This window comes from Micrasema longulum, unplaced genomic scaffold, assembly GCF_059751315.1.
Source record: "Micrasema longulum isolate JH-2025_06_02 unplaced genomic scaffold, ASM5975131v1 h1tg000106l, whole genome shotgun sequence".
Taxonomy (NCBI): Eukaryota; Metazoa; Arthropoda; class Insecta; order Trichoptera; family Brachycentridae; genus Micrasema; species Micrasema longulum.
In genome coordinates this window covers 126,700-153,078 of record NW_028277312.1, presented here as the reverse complement: position 1 = coordinate 153,078, position 26,379 = coordinate 126,700, and the positions used below count along the sequence as shown (strand labels likewise).

The 26,379-nt window shown below is 32.1% G+C and overlaps 1 protein-coding gene across 1 annotated transcript in view; it reads right to left on the bottom strand.

Annotated features, from left to right (window-relative positions):
- Window positions 1-26,379, bottom strand: part of Syn2 (Syntrophin-like 2) — a 46,679-nt gene that overhangs the window by 11,280 nt on the left and 9,020 nt on the right. The window contains exon 3 of the mRNA XM_088237624.1: window positions 17,556-17,681. Coding sequence (XP_088093750.1) covers window positions 17,556-17,681 — 126 coding nt within the window. The remainder of the gene's footprint in view (window positions 1-17,555; window positions 17,682-26,379) is intronic.

The window sequence follows — 26,379 nt, the reverse complement described above, 5'->3', positions numbered from 1 at the left end:
GATACATGTGAAATATTTGGTAAACGTTGCGTCGTATTGTTGCAATGAAAAGACTCGGGGTTATGTTACAAATTTAGTTTATCACCAAGCTTAAAGGCGGTGATATAAGATAAAATTTAATGACTCGATCCGGGAAGGAAGTAAAGTCCACAGACCGTCGTTTTCCCGAACTCGGTTCCCGGTAAAATGGCGGACATAAATCACCCTGATTGGTACTAATGTTGCCACGTTACATTTGTTTTAAATATGATTCTACGCTACAATCAGCGTTGCCAACTATGTCGATTTTTCGGTAGATCTACCGATGTTGGGAGCAGTCTACCGATCTACCGAATTCGATGAAAATTGACATAAATCACCCTTATTGGCTAATGTTGCCATGTTACATTTGTTTTAAATATGATTCTACGCTACAATCAGCGTTGCCAACTATGTCGATTTTTCGGTAGATCTACCGATGTTGGGAGCAGTCTACCGATCGACCGAATTCGATGAAAATTCTACCGATTTTTACACATTTTGAACAATCGGCAATTTTTATGACGTAACTGCTAGCAGACACCCTCACTATATTTTGCTATCCCTGTAGCTCAATCACAAATAACTATCGACGTGCTTAAAAACATGTTAAGCATTTGAGCGATCACAATGAGCAATAATGAACATGCTTAAGTTATCGCAGTCATAAGTCAACGCGTGTGTAATCTCTAAGTCAACGCTCGTGTCGGTTTGTTTTTTGTTTTCCTCGTAAATAAATACATATCATTGGCGAAAAATCGGCATTTACTATAAAAAATAATGCAATATATTGCAAAATAGTAAGGAGTATCTAATACAGAAAAGTGAAAGATAAATTACTATTAATACGGCGACTGCTTTTCTTGACATTTGGCTTGCCAACCGCTGGCTAAATGCAATAAATAGCATGATAAATAATAAATAAATAAATAAAAATAGAGGTTTTGGAATAGTTTCCATTTACACCGGTAAAATTTAAATATGTGATTGCGCAGCAGGATTATACGTTGAGAAACGTAAATATTTTGACATTTAATATTACGCGTTCACGGATGTTGCATGTGATCGCGAATACGATAAACAACCATGGTGAAAAATTGATCACGTCGCTTATTAGCACGTTGATAAGTATTTGTGATTGAGCTACTGGACTAGTATCTGAAGCGTAACCTTACATTTGAAATTCGAAATACACTGCGTTTGGTTTACCAATGCAGTACCCTATGCATCAGTGGGTGAGGAAAGAGGAATGACAATGATGATGGTTGCTAGCTATTTTGCTAGATTTAACCAATTCTGTTTTTATAAATAACTATTATGTGTATTCAGAATTGTTTAAGTCTATCATAAAATTATGTAGTCATGTTTAAAATAAAATTATACATTTGATCGATGCATTTATTTAATTTATTTTTTCTTTCAGAATGTACAGTAGAATCCGTTTATCCGAACTCCAGCCATCCGGATTGCCAAATATCTAAATCGTTATCATGAAATACAAATAATATAGATATTTCAAATTTAAATGTAACTGTACACTTAACTTTTTTTAGCGTTGTAATAATACTAGCGAAATATAAGGCTGCTCGCGTACATGGCAATAGAATAAAACAACGTGTAAAAGTGTGTCTGCTATTAGAATCGATGCGCCTACAGTCGTCTGGTGTCGGCCGAACCGGGGAATCCCACGCCGCGCCAGCACCAACCGGCGTAATTGTAAACCAGCGTAAATCGAACTGGCTTAAAACGACGTTTACCTGTATTATATATGATTAATGTATACTTTTTCATACTCATAATAGCTTAGAGTAAGTAAATAAAAAAATGCGATAAGTTGTTGATTTATAATGTATCATAAATTTTATTCTGATTTTGTAAATAATATTAAAGTTTAAAATATAAATACGTCTGTAAATGAATATTGTTATCTGCATGTCCCTAAATAAGTTTTTTTTTTCAAAAACACCTTGGGAATATTATATAAAATAATGTATAATATGTTTTTCATTTAAATACAAAAAAATAATATAAAAATACTTCGGAACTGTTATGCATTTAATTTTAAATCTTTTAATAGTCTCGCGGGCGGTAATAACAGTTGAAGTAAAATAGTTGAAAAAACATTCTACATAATGAAAATACGTACATACACAGTTGCATTTTTATGATTTGGTCTCACATTGTGACAACTGTGCTTTTTTCACTGAAACAAAATCCGGCACAGAAATAAAGCACAAAGGGTATTGTTAAAGTAGAGTAAAGAGCAAGTTTTCAGTAAAACTGCAGCTAAAATATACCCCAGATCCCAGGGCGGCCAGGAGAAGTTGGGTCAGCGTTGCATTCATATTCTGGAGAGATTTACCTACACAGCTCTGCATACAAACGTCACATTACAAAACGGACGTTCCCAAACTGCGGAGAGATACAAGTTATTTATTTACATCAGAATTTATTGTAGTCAGCGGTGATAGAACTTATAAATATTTTGGACTTATAATTTGATACTTAACAGTAAAAAAATTGGAGCGTTTCTCTTTTTATTGTTTTACTTATATTCCTTCGTTATCTAGTTTTAATTTTATTTTTATTTTATCTTATTTTATTTTCAGTTCACAAACAGTAAAATATATCACAATATAAATACAATTTATAAAATAAAAAATAATAGCACTAAACTTCTTTCACCAATTATATGTGAACACCAAAAGTCACACAAGAAAAATTAAAAATTATATATAGACCAAAATTTAGTTTTCATTATATGTTATAAAAGCAGTTATTAAAATTTATATAAGATTAATTAAAAAAAATAAAAATTAAGATAGATGCAATTTATACAATCGAATATAATTTTACTAAATTATTAATAAAGTCTCGTAGTAGTAATAAGTTTTTTTTAATGTATATCAATAAACTATACTAATAATAGTCCCAATAAAATAACATAAATAAAAAACAATGCGTACTCTTATTTAGTGTATCCGTTTTATTATTGTTGTACATGTTAGTTAGGGTGAGTATATATATTTAGGGTGTGTGTATATGTGTATGGGTGTGTGAGTATTGTGTGCATGAGAGAGTGTGTAGTGAATATATAATCCTCGGAATTAGTTCGCAGTAATCACCTGCATATCCTCCATTCATATCCGTCTTCAGAGGCAATGTAAAACTGGTGAAGTCGTCGTCTACTCTATGGTCCGTGCATCCTACAGTTTTTCCGAAACAATATGCAAAAAAAGTTAGTGATAAAAAACGTTATTTATTCATATGTGACGTTATTTTTGTTATTAGGTATTTAGTAGTGCTGATCTTCATCGAACATGTATAGTTATAATCTTAAGAAACGGATGCAAATTAAGGTTTTCATAGAGCATACAGCAAACTGTGATTTAGGTACGAAAATACCTTTATATCAGGGCCGTCTAAACCAAATACGATCCTGGGTCAATCCAAATAACAAAATAGGTTGGAGGGCCGCAGAAACAAACAGTTCAACTTTTTGAAGAAAAAAAAATACACGGATGTCATTGTTATACGAGTAATACAATTAATTTTATTAGTTCTTCATTGACCTATTTTTCTTACAATTCTGTTAATATCAACATCAATATTAGTTGTTGCCAGACGCAGTGTGTGTGTCTTCAGGTCTTCACCTGTATTTACATCAATTCACAGTTGAATACGCACTTTTACAAAGATAGGTACTGCCCATCATCGACCCCATTTTTAAGCCAAGATTCATTAGTTTGAAGAAACAAATACACAGTTCAGGAATCCCCCTAATAATAGTTACAGAAAACTTGTTGCCAAATGAATAAATATTTCGTTTATTTATTTGGGATGCCATAAAAATAAAGTAATGTTCTACGAAATTAATTTTGTAAAGGGAAAATTTTCGCACGATTGCCGCATGAATACATACTCGTATAAGCCGCGGACCGTGCTTTGGACAGCCCCGCTTTATATCATATTATCCGACAATCTAATTGACCGATCCCCGTACAAGAATTATTCCGACTCGCCTCATTTTCACAGCTTCTAGGTGCGTAAAATCACGCGCAGATTTTTATTAGAATGGTTATTGGATATAATATTAAAATTTGTTTCCCAGGGAAATAGTAGTGAATTTATTTTTAATTTTCAAGTCAATCAAAACGGCAATTTGAAAAACTATGTATTATAAAGTTAGTTATACAAGTCCACACAGTGCGCTAATAACCCTCTTGGCTAAAAGTTAGTGTAAGATTTTTTGAGAAGCGCTGATACGAAGATAACCCTGTATTGAAACTACTCCAAACATGGAAGTTTTTTAAAGAAAGACACACCTCTCAAATTTCAGCAAGCTATTGAGTAAAAGAAAATAATAATTTGTAAAGCAGGTGAATTTTAAACAATGTCTCTTTTAAACAGAATTCCGCATCTACAAACTTAGAAAGTGAGTAGATTAATAATATATTTATAATCAACGCTGGAAAACAAAAAATAAAACGTTATGCAATAATTTAGTTTTTATTAATATGAATATTTTTATTAATAAAAATCATTTAAAAAATATACTTGCATAATTTGATAATACAATACTACAGTTCAAAGGAACCTGATATTAATTTATGATATAAAAAATATATAAATCAACCCCAACAATATGTACAAGAGCCTAGTTAAAATTCTGAGTTTTCTACTAAAACGTATTTATGGCATACGCAAATGCTTACTAGTTTTAAAACCAAACGCATAAAAATTCATACATTTGGACTTAATCTATAACACCGCCTTTACCCAATATAGGACATCTAGAATCATCTTCTCATAAATACTACAAAAACCCAAATTGTACTTGTTGGTAGTAAACAAATGTATTTAAAAGTGAATTTTACCACACTTCCTCTTTTCAAAATAGATGGTACAGAAATTCCATTCATGACTTCAGTCAAAAACTTAGGTATTATCATTCATAAGCGTTTAGGGTGGCACGATCAGGTTAACGAAGTTAGTCGTAAACTTTATAGCAGTTTGCACTCACTTAAAAGATTACAGAATTTCTTGCCAATTAATGTTAAGCAAACATTAGCCCAGAGCTTACTTCTTCCACTCCTTGACTACGCGGATGTATGTTATCCAGATGTTAACTCTGAATTGCTTGATAAGTTAAAACGATTGCAGAATATTTGTATTCATTATATCTTTAATCTTCGCAAATTTGAATTTGACCACATAACAGAGTATCGCACGCAACTACATTGGCTCAGTATCAGGCAAAGAAGAAACATTCACATTCTATCACTTCTTCACAATATTTTAAATAATCCCACTTCGCCTGTTTATCTGAGAGAGCTCATCCAACCTCTTTCACAACACGGACTATCTCTTCGTTCTAGAAACGAGAGAACCCTTTTAATACCCTGTCATCACTCTAATTTTCTTGCCTCCTCTTTCACAGTAGTAGCCGTTCGATTATGGAATAATCTACCCACTAATGTTAGAGACGCCTCTTCTTTATTTACATTTAAGTCAAGATTGAAATGTCATTATTTGAATATTTAAATTGTTCCTTTATCCTTCTTTTTTCCTTCTCATCCCCTCTCCTCTCTTCATAGTATAGTGTTAATGTTTTTTTTAGATATATTTATTTTTGTTAATCTTTGCTTTTAATTTTTGTATAAAATTGTAAGATTCAATATGTCCATGTATTTAGAATTTTCTCAAACTAAACGGTTTGGGTAGGTAGGAAGAAATTGCCTTAAGGCAATATGCCCGCCCTTATGTATATTTATTGTATATGTATATAAAGTGTCAAATAAATAGAACAAAGTGGTACGTATACGAGTATAGGTATACTACCACCAGAATTGAGGTATTTATTTTACAATATTTCGTATTAATTATAAATCTTATGTCACAAGAGTATCGTAATAACACTGGCAGATCCGTCTTCCACTCAGTTTTTTCAAATACAATAGGTTTACTATCATAAAAAATAACGAATTTTATTAGGTTTGCAAGGCGTAAATCAACACAAAATATGTGTCCTATAAAGTGGTCAGGGTGCAAAGAGGCCACTTTAAAAACTCGGTTGGTGGGATTTTCCAGTGTATAAAAGTTTTTCCAAGAGAATTTCTCAGTAAGCATTAAATTTGTTACATTTTATAAAAAAAAAAAATATTATATTTACGGTTATTAAATACTAATTTTAAGAATAAAGGGGCTGAACAATGACGCTCGTCTCACGCTCTGGGGTTCAGGATTCAATTCCTGGCAAGATTACAATAATAAAAATCAGTACTGTAATGAGGAATTCCAGCCCAACCCGGAATTGAATTTTAAAAATGTTTTCGTGTACAGGTGAATATTTAAAAAATTTGGAGTAGGATGAAATATCTCAAAAACGCACGCAAAAATAAATAAAAAATGTTAAAAATAGTATTCATTTTAAAATCGTAAATAATGACGTCACTCCTTATATCTACGTGTAGTATTTCCGGTTTCCGCTTAAAGCCCCCGCACCCCTTAAGGAACGTTTTGACCATAGAAAAAAAAAGTATAATTTTTATAATTTGACATTTCAACCAGAGATTATGTCAACTTTCTAGGTTTTTCTAAATCGAAACGTTCGTAAAAACAACCATAACATAGAAATGAGCAAATTACGATCAACTAAATGAAGTAATCAAAGCAATATTCCATAGATTCTTGTCAAGTCAGTGAAAGTAAGAACGCCAACCGTTTCATAACGTCACTACTGAAAAGTGACACACTGATTACAGTCATTTGGCGCGGTATTTGATAAATGTAACTTTAAAAAATCATATCTTTGTAAATAGCACACAAATATATATATATATATATATTTGTTCAGTTAAATAGTACGCTAATAGAAAAAAAATAAATAAGAAAACAGTGGAATTCCTCATTCACCACTGTATATGAGATGAGGAACGTGAATAGTATATTTCTTTTATTTCATGTTTTATTCTTAGTAATTGGGCTTCTTCAAGTCCATCTTCGTTCTTCTGTTCTCTTCTCTTTCAGAATGACAGACCAAGATAAAAGTGGAGATAATGAGAAAATCTTTGAAGTTGACCCATTTCGAGAGATTGGAGATAAGACATGAAATATCTACGTTTAATATTGTTATAGGTACAGTGTCCCAATAAGAACAGCAGCGTTTGTATAAAAATATGGTTTTTTAGAAATATAAGTAAGCATTTGCGTTTTTATAATTTACCCTCATATTTCAATTTTAGAGGCCATTTTTAATGAGTTGTAAGTAACTCACCATTGAACGTAGTTGTGCAGAAAGCAGCCAGTCCACAATTTAGAAAAAATGATATATTGATGTTATCGGGTGCAGTAAGGTCAATTCTATGTTTTGCTAAAAACAGACACATTGCTTTCATACAAAAAACTGTATTAATCACCTTCTGAAAGTGGTGTCGATCACAAAAATGGCATTTCTCGATTTGCAGAAAACACCCACAGCGCTAGAAAAATCTCACGGCACTTCAAAAATCATTAAAACTAGTCAAATACGTAATTAGATTCTTGTTTGTAATATAAAAAAACGAATTAATTCATTGTTTATTATTTGTTCAAATCTAACTGTTGTGTAGATTTTATTCTTCGCTCTTCTCACAAAAAAGCTATTATCTCTGTTTCACTTTTCTATGGCTGGCTGCTTTCTGCATATCTACGTTCAATTAGAACATGGGAATCCAAATAGGTAGTATGGGGGTTCGAACATCGGACTTATGATCCGCGAGTCCGCGACAGGACAGGTCTACAAACCGATTAATGTAATGTAGCTCATTAAATTTAATAAATACAATCAGGCACCAATACTTGAGTCGAGTTTTTTTCTATGGATTAGACATTCTTTTTGTTTTTTAGTTCACTTAAATAGCGTAATTTGGAGTATGTTTATTTAAAAAATATATAAGTTTATATAATAAAGTAACTGAGTAGTAAAAAAAAACAATAGGATTACAACACTTATCTTTGTAAAATCCTGTACAGGATATACTTTTCAAAAATATTAATACTCAAAAAGGTTTCAGCTATATCTTTTAACAAAATATCAATAGATCTGATGGCAACAAACAAGAAATGTGGATATTCAAACATATCCAAAACTATAAATATTACCAAGTGTGTAAAGCTATTTAACCCTTAGACTGCTAAACAACGATATATCGTTGTTGTTAATCCCTATCATAAAGTTCTAACTAGACTGTTGCTGACGTCATAATCCCCAAAAGGGTAAATGAATTCGGGAACTGCTTGTTGCACTTAACCGTCAGTGGTATAAAACATTTTCAAAACATCAAAATTACTTATTCGACGGGTTATTATTCAGTTTCGTACCTATTTCAGCCCTACGGAAAATTTAATACAAAAAATGTTTTCTTACGCGCGGTGAAAATTCGAGCATTAAATTGTACAGCAAAGTTTCTTGAAAATTAATAAAAAATAATACATTTTTTAAAAATAAAAACGAACTACTTTGAACGACGTCACTTGTTTATATGAATCAATCTATAATAAGAGGGTTGTGGAAGATTTTCGGTTTGCTAATCGTCAATGGAGCAATCAACAGAACAAATCAAGAAGAAGCGGAAGAGAACTTGCGACGTCACACGCGGATTAATTTCGGAAATACAAAACTATAAAAAATCGTAGCGCTGATAATACGATACATAAAAATTGAAAAAAAAGCTTTGTTTAGTAGTTTATTAACAAATATATATATATATTTTTAAACAACTAAATTTCCTCATTATACATTTATTTATGATGTTTAAATTTGCAGTGCTTTTAAAAAAAGAGAAACGACTAAACACAGGAAACTTCTAGCTAGCCGGGAACGGAAACAGGGAATTTTTTACATTGCAAAAACAGTGAAATAAAAAATAAATCATTTTAATATTTAGAATTTTTAATCACTTATATGATATTTGAGAAAAATAATTATATTTTGTGTCTTCCCTGCTATTATACCCGATCCAGTGATTACAAAAATATTGATGTATTTCCGTAATGAATAACTAATTGAATACTTTACCTTTAATACAATAACTCTTATCTAGTAAGGTCCCTATATCACCGGAAAACCCCGTAATTAAGAATATAAACAAATAAGTAAAGAGCCATAAAATATAAAAATAATTCACCATGGAACCTAAATGATAGTCAATTAGGACGTTTGAATATTAAAAAATCATTTGTTGATTTATTATAATGGGTACCTACAGTAATGTGAAATTTAAATGTTTTAGCTTTTCATTAGGTAGTAATTATTACTCTACAAACAAAACGTAATTATTACTATAGAAACTCTATTCTAGAAACTATTCTACAAACAAAACGTAATTGTGGTAAATAAAGTATATCAGCTCGATCTTGATCCAAAAATATTTCAAAAATGCTTCTTCGATTTTGAGCTCTTCATAAGAGTCATATAAACTATCATCACTATCACTTAGAAGTTGATCGTTATTGTCGAATTCACTTTCGGAATAGGTTAAGCTGCTAAGCTTCCGAGTTTCTAGGTGAGGTATTATTATTTCTATATCACTTTTAATATCCGTTATCATTTTGCATGATATACTTTGTGTATTTATTCACAATAAAAAGGACCCTTTGCAGAGTTAACTTGTCAGTTAGAGTAATAAAGTAAGATTAAAAATATATATAAATGTACACAATATGTAATTTACCACAGCTGTTTGTAATTTCAGCAACTGTTGTCTATCTCGCTCAATCCATTATGCGTGAACTAGCTATTAGTGAAACGGAATATTTTTCTTGGAAGTGATATCAATTTGTGAGACAGTTGTACGAAAAAATTATTTTTTAAATAAAAATTATATTAAAACATCTACCAAGAAATAACATCACTTCTTAGTACATTTACCCGTTATCATGAAGTTTCGATCTAAATAACTCCATACAAACATTTGGACATACTCAAAATATTGTTGATCGAAATAACTTGCATAAAAAAAATATTTTTTAAGTATTTTAGGCATTACCTAGGAGGTGAAATAATTTATCCAGATGAAACTCGCCGAATTCAATAAAGGTTTCAGCTCTTTTAGTTTGCAAAAGTCAACAGATGCAAGAGTTGAGGTAATGTAAAAATAATCGTGAATGGTGAATATTTCGCAGTGTGTCAAGTGGCCATTTAAAACAGCCAATTACAGATCATAAGTCCTGTAAATGCCTAGACTTCCATATTCCCTTGGCAAAAATGTGTTCCCTCTCTGTTGCAACAAATTCCAAGATATATTTTACTCAAATTTTATTTAGAATGCATTGATGGAAGTGGTAGGTTTGATAATAAGGGCACTTTGCCCCGCAATCAACAAAAAAAACACCATAATACTGTCGTTTCAATGATAACTATTAAAACAATGCGCCTTGAGATTGCTGTGCGAGATCATTTTTGTTTGTTTTTATTTTCGATTAAGAAAGGGTTTACAACCGCTGTACGAGAATGTGTTGCGGGCGGCACGAGTTGTCCATCTTGCTCACTCCACTGGGCTTGAATTAGATATTTATGAAATGGAAGATTTTTCTTGGAATTGCTATTAATTTTTAAAACAGTAGTGTGTTTGGAAAACAACGTATTCGATAAAATATTTTTAAAATGTATAAATAATAAGATTTCTGATTAGATTCTTGAAAAACTGCGTAGCAGCGTAAGGGTTAAATCTGCCATTCCTACTTAATTCTAATAGGTTGGTGATGTAAACTGAGTTTTGCGTATTAATATAATTAGTGTCCCGATTCATCGGGGGCAATACTCTTCAGAGGCAATTACGTCTCGAAACGGGTAAACATAGAAAAGTCGGTAAGTAGTTGTATACAAATATTTGCTTACATTTATTATATTACCAAAGCGTGAATTTCGAATACCCTAACTAATCACTGGACAGAAGTATCTTGGAATCAAAATCAAATCAAAATATAGTAAATTTTAAAATAAGGCAATGCAGTAAATTTTAAGAAGCATTATCGACAAAATCAAGAAAGGAGTTCTGCGTTAGTTTGGACATGCAGAGCGAATGGACAGCGAAAGAAGGGCTAAAAAGATTTACGGTGCGAATGTTGATGAATGCAGAAATCGAGGAAGACCGAGAAAGACATGGCATGGCCCAATTCAACAATATATTATTTTTTTTAAAATTAACTTGGTAGACATTATAATAATAAATATGTATATCTCCCTTCCCCTCCTTATCCTCTCTTCAAACATCCTAGCCCTAATCCCGCCCAACTTACAATAACTTACTGTTCTTAAAAAATATATTTAAAAAACTTTGATTATTGAAAAATATTTACGAGTATAGGAAAATAACGTTTTTTTTGTTGCATAAACTTATATGTATTTATTTGATATGTAATATATTTTCTTTACTAACTTTGTATACTTTGTGGAAATCTGTTATTAGTTCTGAGTTTATAGACTGTTTGTTTACTATAAATATGTATGTAGAACTGTTGATTTCCCAAATAAAATAAGTAAAATTACAATAAATAAGTAAATACGTATTTTAATAAATTAACACAATGAATTATAGTATTGCTACATAATATGAACACCCATTAACTTTTTTCGCAGTATAGATAGTAATCCGCTTACCACCAATGTACTCCAAAGAAAACTCAATTGGATTATTTCATAATCTCTACTTACGACTTTCCCATACTCTAGTCTAGTTGGTGCACCGCCATTAAGAGATTTAGTGTCAATATTATGACGTTGGCAGCAGGAAACAGCTGGCGAAGGAAAATAAAATAATCCTCACAAGACACAATATCAAGTTCGGAATAGATCAGGCACTGTGATGGTTGGTTACATAACTTTTTTTTTAATGGCGCGTGACGCTGAAAACGAAAAAATTACCAAGCGACATGTAGTAACTTTACAGAAGAGCCAATTAAAGTTTAAAAAAATAAAAATAATAATGAGGCCCGTAATTTAATTTTTTATTTAAACTATGTAGAAGTCGAAAATAATACGTATATACGAGATTTTTTTATAAATCAAAGAAAAAAAAAGCCTTTTTTGTAAAGTTGCTCCAGGTCGCATGGTATTTTTTTTCTTTCCAGCATAGGTATCAATCTACAAAGACACATTTAAAAAAAGGCCCAGCAACTGACTTGACGGAACTTGACATAATATGTTAATTAATACCACCGAGGTATAATTAAATAGAGATGATGCTTCATAGAACGATATTTTGAATTTATGTTCCGAAAAATGAGAGTTGTCGCGTGAACATTGCCGTGCAAAACGTGTAGTAGAGTAAAAAGGACTATCTGTCTATGCCAGTTTACTGTGAATTCAAAGCTATATATCACGCCTTTTTACGCTGCTTCACGTTGACTGACTACAGTTTAAGTTCCGGAACTTAGGTTGAAAAGAACACAAGACGGCTGCTTAGTGCTGCATTTATTGTATACATATATTACTATACAGCAATGATTAATACTGCATATTTTTTCAACATAAATACAGGGATGGAGAATACCTTAAAGAAGGTAATATGGAAGTCTAGACATTTACAAGGCTTATGACCTGTCATCAGCTGGTTTAAGTGGCCACTTTACACACTGTGTAACATTCACTATTTCGCCAATGTTTGAACATCCATATTTCTACAATTTTTCCATCTTCCATTTGCCAACCAATGACAGATCATAAGCCCTGTAAATGCCTAGACTTCCATATTCCTTTCTTTAGGGTATTTTCCATCCCTGTTGTAATTTGTTAATTTTAATGACTCCCCAGGGGGTGAAATTCAGTCTTTTGGCTACAAACATTTGGACAAACTCAAATATTGTAAGAAATGAAGCTATTGAGAATATGAATGTCTAGGCATTTACCGAGCTTATAAAGTGCCATCGACTGGGTAAAGTGATCATTTAACATACTGTGTAACATTTACTATTCTGCCTATGGGTAGTTAACTTACATACATATTCACGTATAGCATTTTAGATTCTGTATAGTATATCATGAGCTTTGGTGTACTGTAGATAATGCAAGTTCGGATAAAACTAGCGACATCTATTGTTGAAAGTGGATAATTTAAAAATATGTTTTTTTAAATAAGTATTTGGGTTTTTATAATTTACCTAAATATTTCAAACTTGAGGCCATTTTCTTTCAGTCGTAAATAAGCGTGTTAGAAAATGGAAGACAAGTTATAGTAGAACCTCGGGTCTCCTGATCCAGATTCAGCGATACCTGGCGGCCTCCGTGGTGTAGTGGTCAAGACGCTTGACTCACGCACGGAAGGTTCCGGGTTCGATTCCCGGTGAGAACACAAAAATTAATATGTGATTTTTCTCAAGCCTGGGTGCTCTGTGATGTAATTCACCACTGTAATTAGGCCTCCTGGCCTGTTGTGGTGCAAAAGAAAATGTAAAAAAATGTAATGACCAGGTACAACCCGTCTTCCGTTTTCTCAGATTTATAATCTTATAATATTTACGTGAGAATAGTATTCATGATAAAAACACAGTTTTTTTGTACATAGACGCGGCCTGAAATCTCATAAATAAGGGTTGTTTCTTAATGCAAAAGAAACAACAAAAACGATGTTTTACGTGCGGGAATTTCTAAACAACTCTGGAGAAAGATGTCCTACATTATTACAGAAACGACTTAATCATTGCTGAATAATTTGACAAATTGTCAGTTTTTTTATGTAGACCAGACCCAGAATTTATAATTACTTCCTTCCGGGGACAAATCATGAATAAGCGGTCATTACGTTATTTTTCCTCAGTAAAAATGTTTGTGTAGATACACGCAGTGTATGTCTAGTAATTGAAACATTTCAATTTTAGAAAACTTTAGAACAATTTTAACGTAAAAACTGTTATGGAAACATGGGCATCTATTTTTTAGTCAAAATAAAATCTTTTTAATGGCATATTTAAAAACCACTTAATTTTAAAGACCTAGATAGGTTCGTCCTTAGTCTAACGAAGCAGTAAGAGCGACGAAATCGGTTATTGATCTACAAAACTGAATGGTATAAGTATCAACCCGGTATCTAACCAATTACATTATTTAAATTACAATTAATGTACCCCAATACCACCAAGAAATTTGATTGGCTTGATAAATGTATATGTTTTCCAATTAAAGGTACATTAGTATAATATTGTTTTAATGATTTTTAAATCTCTCCAATATTAAAATTTTAAACATATCTACAATCATTTGTGAACGAGAAATCAAAAAGTGAAACATTTCAGGCAATATTTGCGACAATTCTGCTTCAAGCCGCTGTATTTCTAAGTAACTTTTAGGGGTTTGTCGTCGTTAGTCAGGAAAGAAGGGGTATAAACTTACGTTTCCGACAGTTAGACGGCTTATAACCCTCTACACTAGAATAATAATACATAATGTAATCTGTAGGCGAAGGCAATATCGAATAATAAGCTCACAAATTAAGAATACAACGTTTACGTACTATTCTAGAACTCTTCGAAGGTAAATTAAACATATTATGGCCATTGAGATATAATATAAAGAGATAACACTCCATATATATCCCAGCTAAAAAGTCGTCCCCAAAGGAAAAGGAATGCCAGCGGAGGGAACAAGTGTCGCACGTCATATCACGTCGAATTTGGCAAGCAAAACACGTAGAACAGTAAAAAGCACAGACTGTTTACATCGGTCTACTCAGTGTTCTAATTAAGTTCTATTCAGTGTGTCGCTCCTTTCCGCATACGCGTCACCTTTGTTTATCGTTTCACTATACGCCCGACTAACTGAGCAGGACAGAGACATGATATAGCTTACGACTGGCAACATATTAATGAATCATTTTTTTACATTAAAACAGCTATTTTAAACAAGTTTTTGATTGAGATAAAAACATTACTTACCGGTGAAATACCATCGCCTTTTCTATCTTTTCCGAATTGATTTGTGCCGTATCTTAACGTACATATAAGGATTTTAGTAATTGCGAGAAGAGAAATAGCCGGGGACTGCTCGCAACAGCTTAAACTCCGTTCTATCAAACATATGCCTATTGGCCGCAGGTTGATGGAACATATTTTGAACGCTCATGCTTACTCTAGTTATATACCTCAATTACTTTGGCAGCGTTTATAAAGTTTGAAACTAGGGCCGTTTTAGAGAAAAATAATTTGAGACAAAGCCTAAAAAAATCCAGAAGTAAATTCTTATAGGATGTTCTTTAATTATGTTTCTTAAAATATGCGGAAAAAAGCAGCCGGACTCAAGTTAGAACCGGTCATTTGAGGAAAGACAACAATCATCGGGCGTTAAAAGTGCCGACCCAGCAGCGTAGCGTTGCCAATAAAATAAAGGTAGTCAAATACACAAAACAATAGTAGATTTGTGAACAAATTGATGGATCGCCGATCAAGGGGGTAGAATCTAGTAAAAAAGTTTTACTACCAAGATATCAAGGATTTTCTTTTTTAATTCCCGGTAAGAAACTCCGCGACGCAGAATGAAGCTAAGAACTGTCAAATTACAAAAAGTGTGGTATGATATAATACGTTTTACGTAAGAATAAAATAAATTCTTTTCGGATAAGAATAATGTACTATTGAAAACGTAAATGATCATAAGTACTGGTCTTAATAAATAAGTTACTCAGAAACCAAAATAATATCATAATTCCTAAATTCCTCACAAGTCATGGTCAAAATAGTTTTGTTTTCAAAGGAATAAAAAATTACAATAATTTCCCCAATGAACTAGAAACGAATATATCAGTAAATAAATTCAAAATTAATTTTAAAAAACTTTTCGGACCCGAGTAAAAACTCCATTAGATTTTAATTAATATGATTTTACGTGATTACGTACATGATTATTTTCTGTTTTTCTTTTTATTTGGTATAATTTCAATTTTTTTCTCATGTACATTCGAAACAATATAACTTCAAATTTCTAAATAAATATATCAGCGTAAGTCACTCGCCAAGCACAAGAGCTGGTCTCTTTTCGGGAAGTTAGTTTTAACATTGAAAAATTAAAAGTACATTTTAATAGAAACAAAAAACATGTATCCTCATAAAACTCTCATATACAACTCCAGCTTAATTTATAGTTTTTTATACTAACTACAATGCACAATTCATGGTATTTTTATAATTACCAGTGTTTACTTTGAATATATACAAGTCTATGTATTTTACTCTGGCCATTAATATATATTTTCATGCCTGCCGTTTTGCACAATACAATTTCGAGCTTTAGTGAAATATTTCTATGCGCTTGCAACTGACGTGCAGCGCAAAACGAAAAATGTATTTTAATTGTGAAAGTTTTGCGAAATACACTTAGCAACTTATCTATTAAGAGTTTCTCTCTTGTTCCTTTCTACGTGTGAGAGGAAAATGGGGGGATGATGGGTAGAAAGTAGGACAGCGTGATTTGTCGTGTTTTAAATCTTTGAACAAAGAGAACGTATACAATTATAAACGCGGTCGCTAAAACGGTTTGTTTAAGCGAGTTCTCGACAAATTACTAATGGCGAAAATAAGAAATTCACTTTCTCTGATCACCTTTAAGAAACGTTTGTAACATTACTATGTATACTTAATCATCCATCTTATTTTACTTAGCCTTTTTTATGAAACTTCTCCCTGTCTACAATTTTCTGACCTGGTCCCATATCCCACGCATTTCTTACCTCATCATATAAAATATATGTTTTTTCATTTTTATTTGATGTATTTTACAGAAACAAACAGTCGACAATGATATAACAATATAAAAAAGATACGGTTCAAGGACAGACCAGCGAAGTTTCTAAATTAAAATCATACATTTTAAATTGTGGTACAACAAAAGGGTGTGTTTATGTGTATTTGTATGAGAGTAAGTGTATAGGTGTGTTTGTATGTATGTGGTAGTAAGTGTTCAGGTTATTATGGAATTATTTTAAGTAATCCTAAACAAAAGTAATCAAAAAACGGCAAGTACAATAATATTAACTTACACCGCTGTGTTTTGGGTTGATTAGAAGATATATCTCTGTTGTAATAATATGTTCATCGAGTTCTTTTATCTGATTCACCACTTGGATAACGATTTCAAAATGCCACCAATTTTTTTAGGAAAAACTTCTACGAAATTAAATGGATATTGAAAATGAAATAATTTCTTGCGAAGATATCCAAAATATCCGAATAATATAAAACACGAGTAGCCAATGAACGCAAAAAAAATCGGTTGAAAAAATATTTTTAAAAGTCGCCAACGAGGTACGAGAATATCAACGCAAAACATGACAACCCATAATAACACACTACAATAGGATTGTTTTTGCGTTTTTATATCAATTTTCGGAAACAAAGGTTCATGTTTGCATGAAAAAACTGATAAAATCGATTTGATCACTATTGACATGAGTTTGACAGCTGTCATTTTAATCAAGCTAAATTTTAGGGACTATAATAGTACCTGAATGGTTAAATTATATCATAAATATCAAATTTTGATAGTTTAGTAAAAACTTTTTGGAACATACCTTGTTTCTGCAGGAAAGGAGTAGCAGCTCTGTAGTGTTTTACGGTCAGTACTACCAGGTCACCAGCGTTTCTCAAAATGTTCACAGCGTCATCGTGCGGACACGCTGTGATGTATTCACCATTTACTGAAAATGTAATAAATAACAAGCTTATTTTTTTCAATAAAAAAAAACATGTATGTTTAACCACATTTTTTCACCACGAAATATTCCATCTTTCCGTCGATGTTAAGGGTGATAAGCACCCTGCACTGAGAAGATAAGATAAATACATGTCTAGAGGGTGGAAAACTTCTATAAAAAATTCTCAAACTGACCCGCCTCGGCAGTTTGTAGCGACGATGCTTTTCCTAGGGGAGACATTAACCGACCCATTATCCCCTGTGATGAACGAGATAGAAAAACAAGCAACCTGAAGAAGAAACATTTATATTACCACTTTATTGCGAGGATTAATCTAACTTTGAATTAAATTTTGGGTTTTCAACCTAATCAATCATTTCACATGTTCCGTACAGTATAATTTTTAGAACAATTAATGTTTTTTGTAGATGTGAACCTTTTTCGTATCGGGGGAATATAGTTAACGAGCTAATACTTTAAATTTTATTTATTTATATCGCTCCCTGTAATTACATTGAAAACAATCAAACAGATTTTGATATAAATAAATTACATGTTCCACATCTATTAAGATTTCTTCATTTTACTTCACAAAATTTAACAGGTGCAATAGATAAAGACATATGGAAGTGCAAACAAATACAAAATGGTGAATTTTACGTACGTGTATATTTATTTATTTTATTTATTTATTTATTATATATATGGCCTAAGCCAATTACAACAGTTACATGAAGAAACATAAATGCAAGAAACTGAACAAAAAGAACATAAAACTATGTAGCAAAGACAAACAAGGGCAAAACAATAATGGTATACAATTTGTTCATAAAATCGAAAGACATAAGACTTCGAGCTAAACCATGCCAATCTAACTTCATCCCACACTGTCTTGTCACGAAGAGATCTACGAAAAGCCGGAAGATCTATCCCAAAGAATTCCAAGTCGTGTAATGAATTGACTAATCTACACATTCTGGACATTGGAGCATAAAAACAAAAGTTGCTCTTGGAAGATTGTATAAATAGCAGCTTTTGACTTCTGGTGACATGGTTGGGAACATGAAAAGAAACTTATCGCAACAGAGATGGAACATCACTTATAGCATTAAGTATTTTGAAAATGCATATAAGGTCCATCTCAGTTCTACGTCTCTCCAATGAAGACAGATTAAGAGATCGCTCTATTTCAAAATAGGAATAATTACCCCTTTTTAATCCGAGCAACCATGCCACTTTTCTTAGAAAACGGTGTTGGACAGACTCGATATGGTCAATATGAGTCCTGTAGAATGGAGACCAAATAGGAGAAGCGTATTCTAGATGGGGTCTAACTAGTGAGCAATAAATGATTTTGATGGTATTAATATTTTTGAAGTCCGTCCTCACTCTATTAATAAAACCGAGAAGTTTATATAAATTATATGACCTTCTCTTTAATGTTCTCCATCTTTATTTTAATATCTTTCAATAGATGTTACAACAGAGATGGACCAGTTTAATATCCAATATTTTTTTTTTTTACCACACCTTTAAGTATTGATCCATTTACACTTTTAGCCATTAGTGGCCCAAACCCTATCTGTTTATTTCAGACTGAAAAGAAATTTTTCCCATATAGAATGCTAACGCGAAAGTTATTTCCGCACTAACTCCTAGAATTTAATGAAACAATATTTACATTGAGTTCTTTATAAAGTTTCATAAAAAACATGCCTTTTTAACCTTAAGGCAGCTTAGGAACACAAGTCAACTAATTCCCTTTAATTTACAGAAATACGATGTAGAGGATGAAATTTATTTCAATAAACAATTTATTTTTCTAGTTAATGTGACAAAATAAAACATCGTTCATCAATTGGAGTAGAATACATTTTTCAAGAGACAGCATAAAACGTTGATATTTTTTTTAAATTAACCTCAAAATATCCCTGTGAATAGGTCACGTCGTTGCTAGTAAAATTGATTTACAAAACGAATTTACATACGTTCGGCCAATCAAAGGACAAATTTAAACAATCACAGCTATCAAATGTACAAATTGGCGCTAATCAAATATGCGAAACAACTTCCATTCAATTCGGTGAGGGAAAAACACGTGCGGACGTGAGAATTTGTGAATATATTATTTAAATCGGGCAATATTGCCGACAAATAACTAAAAATTTAAAACTTTATTAGAGAAAAAAATAATACCAAGCCCAATCAATAGTACATAAAAATATAACTTTATTTATATTGTGTGAAGTACGTATATTACGCGTTTAGTTTATAAATTGAAACGATATTTATTTTTGTAGGTATGCATTTTTTATGCACATTCCACTGTTCGAACTTTTCATCGGATAGTAAACGGTAGTGAAAAAATAAGATCTATTTTATGTGCATAAGTCAAAAGAGTGGTTCCACTGTCGCTCCAAATCTTTATTCAGAGCGACTGCGGACAAAATAAAGATTGCAATGAAAAGCACACAACCGAAGGGCATTAATGTGGAAGAAACTAGGAATGTATGTCAGGGATAGACGTGTGTGGCGTTCCATCTTCTTTGCCTACCTCTACGGGGAAATGGCGTGATAGTAGTAGTAGTTGAATAATATTTTAAGTATGTCTCAGTGTTTGTGGATAGGGCTGTATTTTACTCCTTAGAGAGTTATCAATATTGAAATCTTTTGCATCAGAAATGCTATGCCTCTCTGTTGCAATGGATTTCAATATTATATTTTCATTCAAATGCCCATTTTGCATGTTTTTTATTATTACTACGCGAAACTGTAAAAGACAGTGTCGTGCATTTAAAAAAATCATAAACTAAATTATTATTTTAAAAAATCTTTTATATTTAAAAAAATTAACTCACCGAATTGTATTAATCTACAACAAAAGTAATGTAAAATAGGGCATATTATCTCATTAGACTATATGAGTCTGTACAATATGTACATATGTATGTAGGTACGTGTACCAACAATTAAACTACAACTGGCCGTTCTCAATTGAATAATTGAAGTCAAGTAATGTCAACGTATTTTATTTTTGGCTTCAGTAAAAGTGTTCGGCATAAATAACAGTAAAGCAAGTTAAATATTTAATAAAAATGGCTTAAACCTTTGCATTTTCGGATTAATTTGACCTACACGGAAACGCTGAAAATTACCTTTCAGTTTCATTAAGATTTCAATGAAAAGCACACAACCGAGGGGCATTAATGTGGAAGAAACTAGGAACGTATGGAATGTATATATACTTGTGTGTATTTATTTTTGTTTTTTTTTTATATATTGAGCGACTGAGGCTTCCCACTTCGTGACTCGGTTTTTGTCATTTATTATTTATTTATTCATCAAGTATTTCATTGATAAAAATGTACATTATTTGGTTAAAATGGATTCCTCACTGGGAAATCCCGTGTCGAGGAATGTATTTGACAAGTTTTTTAACGAAGTACTTTTTTATTTAATTTTTATATTCGTTTGTATATGTCTCTCTCTTTCTCTCTCTCTTAAATCCGTGCCTCATGTCTGAGGATGGTGATCACGCCCGACTCCAGGAATGGCTCATCTGTGGATAATCTCCCTCCGTCTGGAACGGCTTGCGCTGTTCTGAAGGCATTTGTCAGTGATAGTTCTGATAATTCAGTGACCGGGCTGCTCCATTTTGTCGGTCGACGTCCACACGACCTTGTTCTTTCGAGGAGGATAGCTTTCTCCTAACTATCAGAGTTCCCCCTAGAGAAATACGTCCAAAAAACTGCAAGATTCATTTCTAGCACATGGGTGTTCGTCTTTCTCTTATGTCTGGTTCCTGGAGTATATATATATCTGTGCATGGAAGCCGCCGAATTTGCCAAAAACTGTTTTTTATTCAGTTAAAAATATTTTTTTTGCTTTTTACATCACATATTTCTGTTTTTTGCAATCAGCCTGACCATTTATTTTTAAACAATATTTTGATCACGTTAACGTCATTGTCGTCGATTGTAATCGAGTAGTTACTGGATGTAATCAGCGAGATTTTATTTTTAAAAAATAAAGGGGCGTAAAAGAGGCATTTGTACCCCTCTAAATTTATAATAAATGTAGAATGTAAATGCAGGCGCCGTGGCACAGTTGGTTAGACGACCAACCGTGAAACTGGCGTCGCGGATTCGATTCCCGCCAGTTGCAAGGAAAAATCCAGCAAAGGTTTTTTTCTCAATTGGTCTGGATGTTGTGGTGTATTATTAATAACTTCATTTCATATCCTTTCTTTCCTACCTGCTGACAAGCCTCTACAAAAGAGGCTTAGCTGGTTATTCCTTTAAAAAATAAAATAAAAACAAAATACTTCATCACTGTTAAGACATAAATAGGCTTGCTGTGCACATTATTACGTCAGCGTCACAACCACCGGTATTTTGATGGGGAAGGCTTCGATATGCATGTCTATTGGATCCCGTTCGAAGAACGGATGTAAACAGATTCAGGTCACTTCCGGAATATAAAGTTTGGCGCCTGAGACGTGTTCCGGTTCTACTAGAATTATGGTTGATGTAGACAAATTAAAGTATGTGCAGACGAGTGTACAAAAGAATTTATAAATAGGGATAGTGCGATACTTTTCGGGATGATACTATATTTATTAATTTGATCTACAAACAATGAAAAAAACAAAAATATTTACGTAAAAACAACGTATTTTTCATCAATTAAATGTACACACTTATAAAATACACATTTAAATAAATTCATGAATGTAAATGATTAATGATGTAATAACTTATATTTCCATATAAGTTATTAATTTTAAAAATACTCGGTACACTTCCACTTATTTATTTTGACCAATTAGCGCTTTCACTCTCATCTTCAGACTGGTAAAAGAAAAAAAAAAAAAAAAGTAAATGATTAAAATTGATTAATTAATATAAAAACGCACCTTGGTTACGTGTAAACATCTAAAACATAAACATTTCACTGCCAAAAATGACAATCTCGGTGGTTTCAATACTGTTATACAATCTGCACATTCTTAACCTTGAATCAAAGAAGGATACAATATTCTTAATCATTGTTGAGTGTTTTTGGGTTCATTAAGTTATAGCCATTAGTAACGCTTATTTTGATATTACTTCAACAGCAGGAACTTTCCAATTTACCATTAATAATATCGTATATTAATACATAAGATCATTTGACTTTCTTCTAGTCTCCGATGTTATGAGGCAAAAGTGCTGTATTATCGTTTCGTAAGTAGGGTAAAGCAAGCAATAATTCGCACTTAAAGTTTTATTTTAAAAGATTGTATATTTAAAAAAATCTACCAACAATTATAATCATATGAAAAGAAAATATTTTCGGAACAAAAATAATATAAATATATCAACAATATTTTGAGTTTGTCCAAATTTTTGTAGACAAGGACCGGATTCAACTCCCTGGGGGGCTGTTTATATTAACATATTACAACAGAGATGAAAAACATTTAGGAGAAGGTAATATGGAAGTCTAGACATCTACAGGGCTTATGACGTGTAAATGGCTGGTTTAAGTGGCCACTTTACACACTGTGTAACATTCACCATTCTGCCCATATTTGAACATCTATGTTCCTTCAATTCTTTCATCTGTTGATGTTTGTGAAGTTAAAGATGGGCATAATGGTGAATGTTACACAGTGTGTAAAGTGGCCACTTAATCCAGCCGTTGACAGGTCATAAGTCCTGTAGATGCCTAGACTTCTATATTACCTTCCCTCAAATGTTCTTCATCACTGTTGTAATATGTTAATAAATATATCATATCATATTATTAATAAGTGAACAATATTAAAAGTATGAAAAGTAAACATTAAAAAAATGCATTTTTTGCGTAATCTTTAATAAGGTAAGAGTACGCACAACCATTTTTTCGTACACGGTAAGAGTACGCATATAATACGATGTTAAATTTTCGTAAACAAATTACTATTAAATGCTCCAAAACCAATGTAGTCGGTGCACTCATCGTGCCACCATGTTTCTCATCTTAAATTGGACCCGATCCGCTTCCGGTGGCTCAATATACCTCTTCGCAAAATCATCATCTGAACCCATTGGTTTCCTATATTTTTTTTGTTTCTTCCCTGATTTCTTTGATTTTGCTACTAATTTATCTGCTCTTTTCTTCTTCTTCGTCGGTTCTTCCTTTTTCGTATCTTTTTGTATACGTCTGCTATAGAGTACGCAGGCGTAATCTTAGCTTTGGCACCCATTTGTTGACATAACCAAAATTATTTATAAAATGACATCTAGTACCAGTAACAAATTCACAAAAAAAATACATGATCATCAAACACCACACTTGCTAAAGTTTGTTTAGTCGTTTAAGAGATTATTTGTTTTTATCGATGTTTAGATCAAAACCACCAAAAAACGTAAACTGCTTTTTATCAAATTGAAGACACCTCAAAATTATTGTACGTATTTTTCGTAATACTGCTTACATTTTGTTCCAGACTTTTGCAACTACTGGTAAAAGAAATTACGTAATTTGCTTACGTAACGCAAGCTAAGAGGTTGCTGACGTTACCCATAGGGGATATTATTTCAAGCTTAAACTTTAATAAGCACAAGTTTTGTTCTTTAGTTTTAAAACCTGAGTAATTTAATTGCCCGTTATTATTTGCACAGCGAACATGAACGCCGTAAAAACAGACATGCTCGATCATTTGGAAAACTTAAAAAATCATTATATTATCTAAATGTTTGTGAAGGTACCTCCTTATCAGGCGCGTGCGGTGGCTTTTATCAGTAAGGATGCTGACATTAAATAATCATGTTCTTAGTTTTAGTAGGTTTATTCAGAATTATTTAATACGCTATATAAGTTATTCATTAGAACAATAATAATTAATAGTTGACCATCAATAAATTGACGGAGCACAGGCGCGTCTAGAGGCAAAGCTGTAATTTTTCTTCTTTTTCCACTCCTAAGTTGAGCATGTGGACATCACTAAACGCCGAGAGACTTTATCATTAGCAAGCACTCTCGCCTCTTCTGACGTCAATACCGCGTCCCTTAGTTCCGCTGAGTAAAGCTAAAAGATCGCCATCGATGGTCTTCTAAGACGGTCGCAGTAGGAAAAGAAGATAAACGATATAAACATCAAAACAACTAAAAACAAGACCAGAGACAATCGTTCTTAAATTTGGGCCAAGTGTCAATAATGCGCTACTTCAAACTTTATGATAAACGTTATTAGAGTCGTTTTATCTTTGAACTATACAAGTTGGATACTTCTTATCTCTCAGAGTCTCAAAAGAAAAATCTAAAACCTTATGAACCTAAAGCGCGTGCGCGAAAATTTGGACATTACAATGGGAACTAGACGCAACCGACAAGCAGCATCCCGCGTATACAACAAATACTATCAATAACAAAATACCTAGATATTCAGTACGTACGTTGATATAGGAAATACGCATAATATGTAGCTGGGTATGTATACTGAAGATATTGTTTGAATCGCGTGCACCCGAACGTTCTCAGTGAGAATTTTAGGAATACATATTTGAAGGTTTTATTTCGTATTTATGATATATTTTTTGTAAAATTCATGTTATTTTGAAATTTTCAAGGGATGCGCCGCATCCACAGTATCTATGGACGGAACGCGCCTGCTCCTTATATTACTGAAGCAATAGACTATAGTGAAAGGCGTTGGTTCTCTGTAGAGATTATTTTTTTGAAGAATTAAGTTAACTCAGGAGAGTTCTGGTACTGCAGGGACCCGCGAAAATGAGACCAATGAACACGAATGTTGTTCGGGAGCTAGGCAAGCGAGATGAGTAGCAGGAGAGTGTAAGAGCTGCAAAAGAGTAAAATACTTTTTTCACTACCTTTTATAGCCTCTGTGGGTAGCTCCACATATAAACTAAAATATACATCTAATGCACATAACCTACCTACATAGAAACACCAAATTGAAACAATACTTTTTAAAAACGTCGCACGTTATTTAAAAAAATTAAACAGATTTTTAACTAACAACTAAAATAAAGTTAAAATTTATATTTGAAGAACTAACTTTGCTATTTTCCGCGTTGAATACTAGAACTAATGGCCCTTCACCTGTTTTTAATGGGTAGGAGAAGCTAGTACCTAATAGTTCTAGATAACAATTTTTTTTTCTTCAAATTGTTTAAATTTCTTTATCAATGTTTTTTTTCTCTTTTCTTTTCTTGGTTTTATTTAAAAGTACAAAACATTAGTACTATATTTTTTTTATCAGTATGTATATTTATATTAGTTACCTAAGTAGTAGTTTTAAATAATAATACATGTAATTTAAAAAAGAAACATCTTCGTTTAGTGTTATTTAAAATTGTTTTAATTTTTTTTTATTAATGTGTGTTGCGTTCTTACTTTTTTTCTCTTTTTTTTACAGGTTCAAAATATTTCTATGACCAAATATTTCATTTTTCTAGAATTTTTATAACTAGTAATACAATTTTTAAACTGTGTATCTTTTTTTTGACTCCTTAATTTGTAAATAACTGTTTAGTAATAATTTGTTTTAAATACTATATTTTACTTATTTCACTTACATGTGTGTATTTTATTATATGCAACTTATATGTAAAAGGCACTAAGTGCCGTTTATTTCAATAAAATTTAAAAAAAAAACAAAATACAGTGTTCCAAAATTTACGCAAGAAGTAATTTTCATAGAAAATACAGGTTT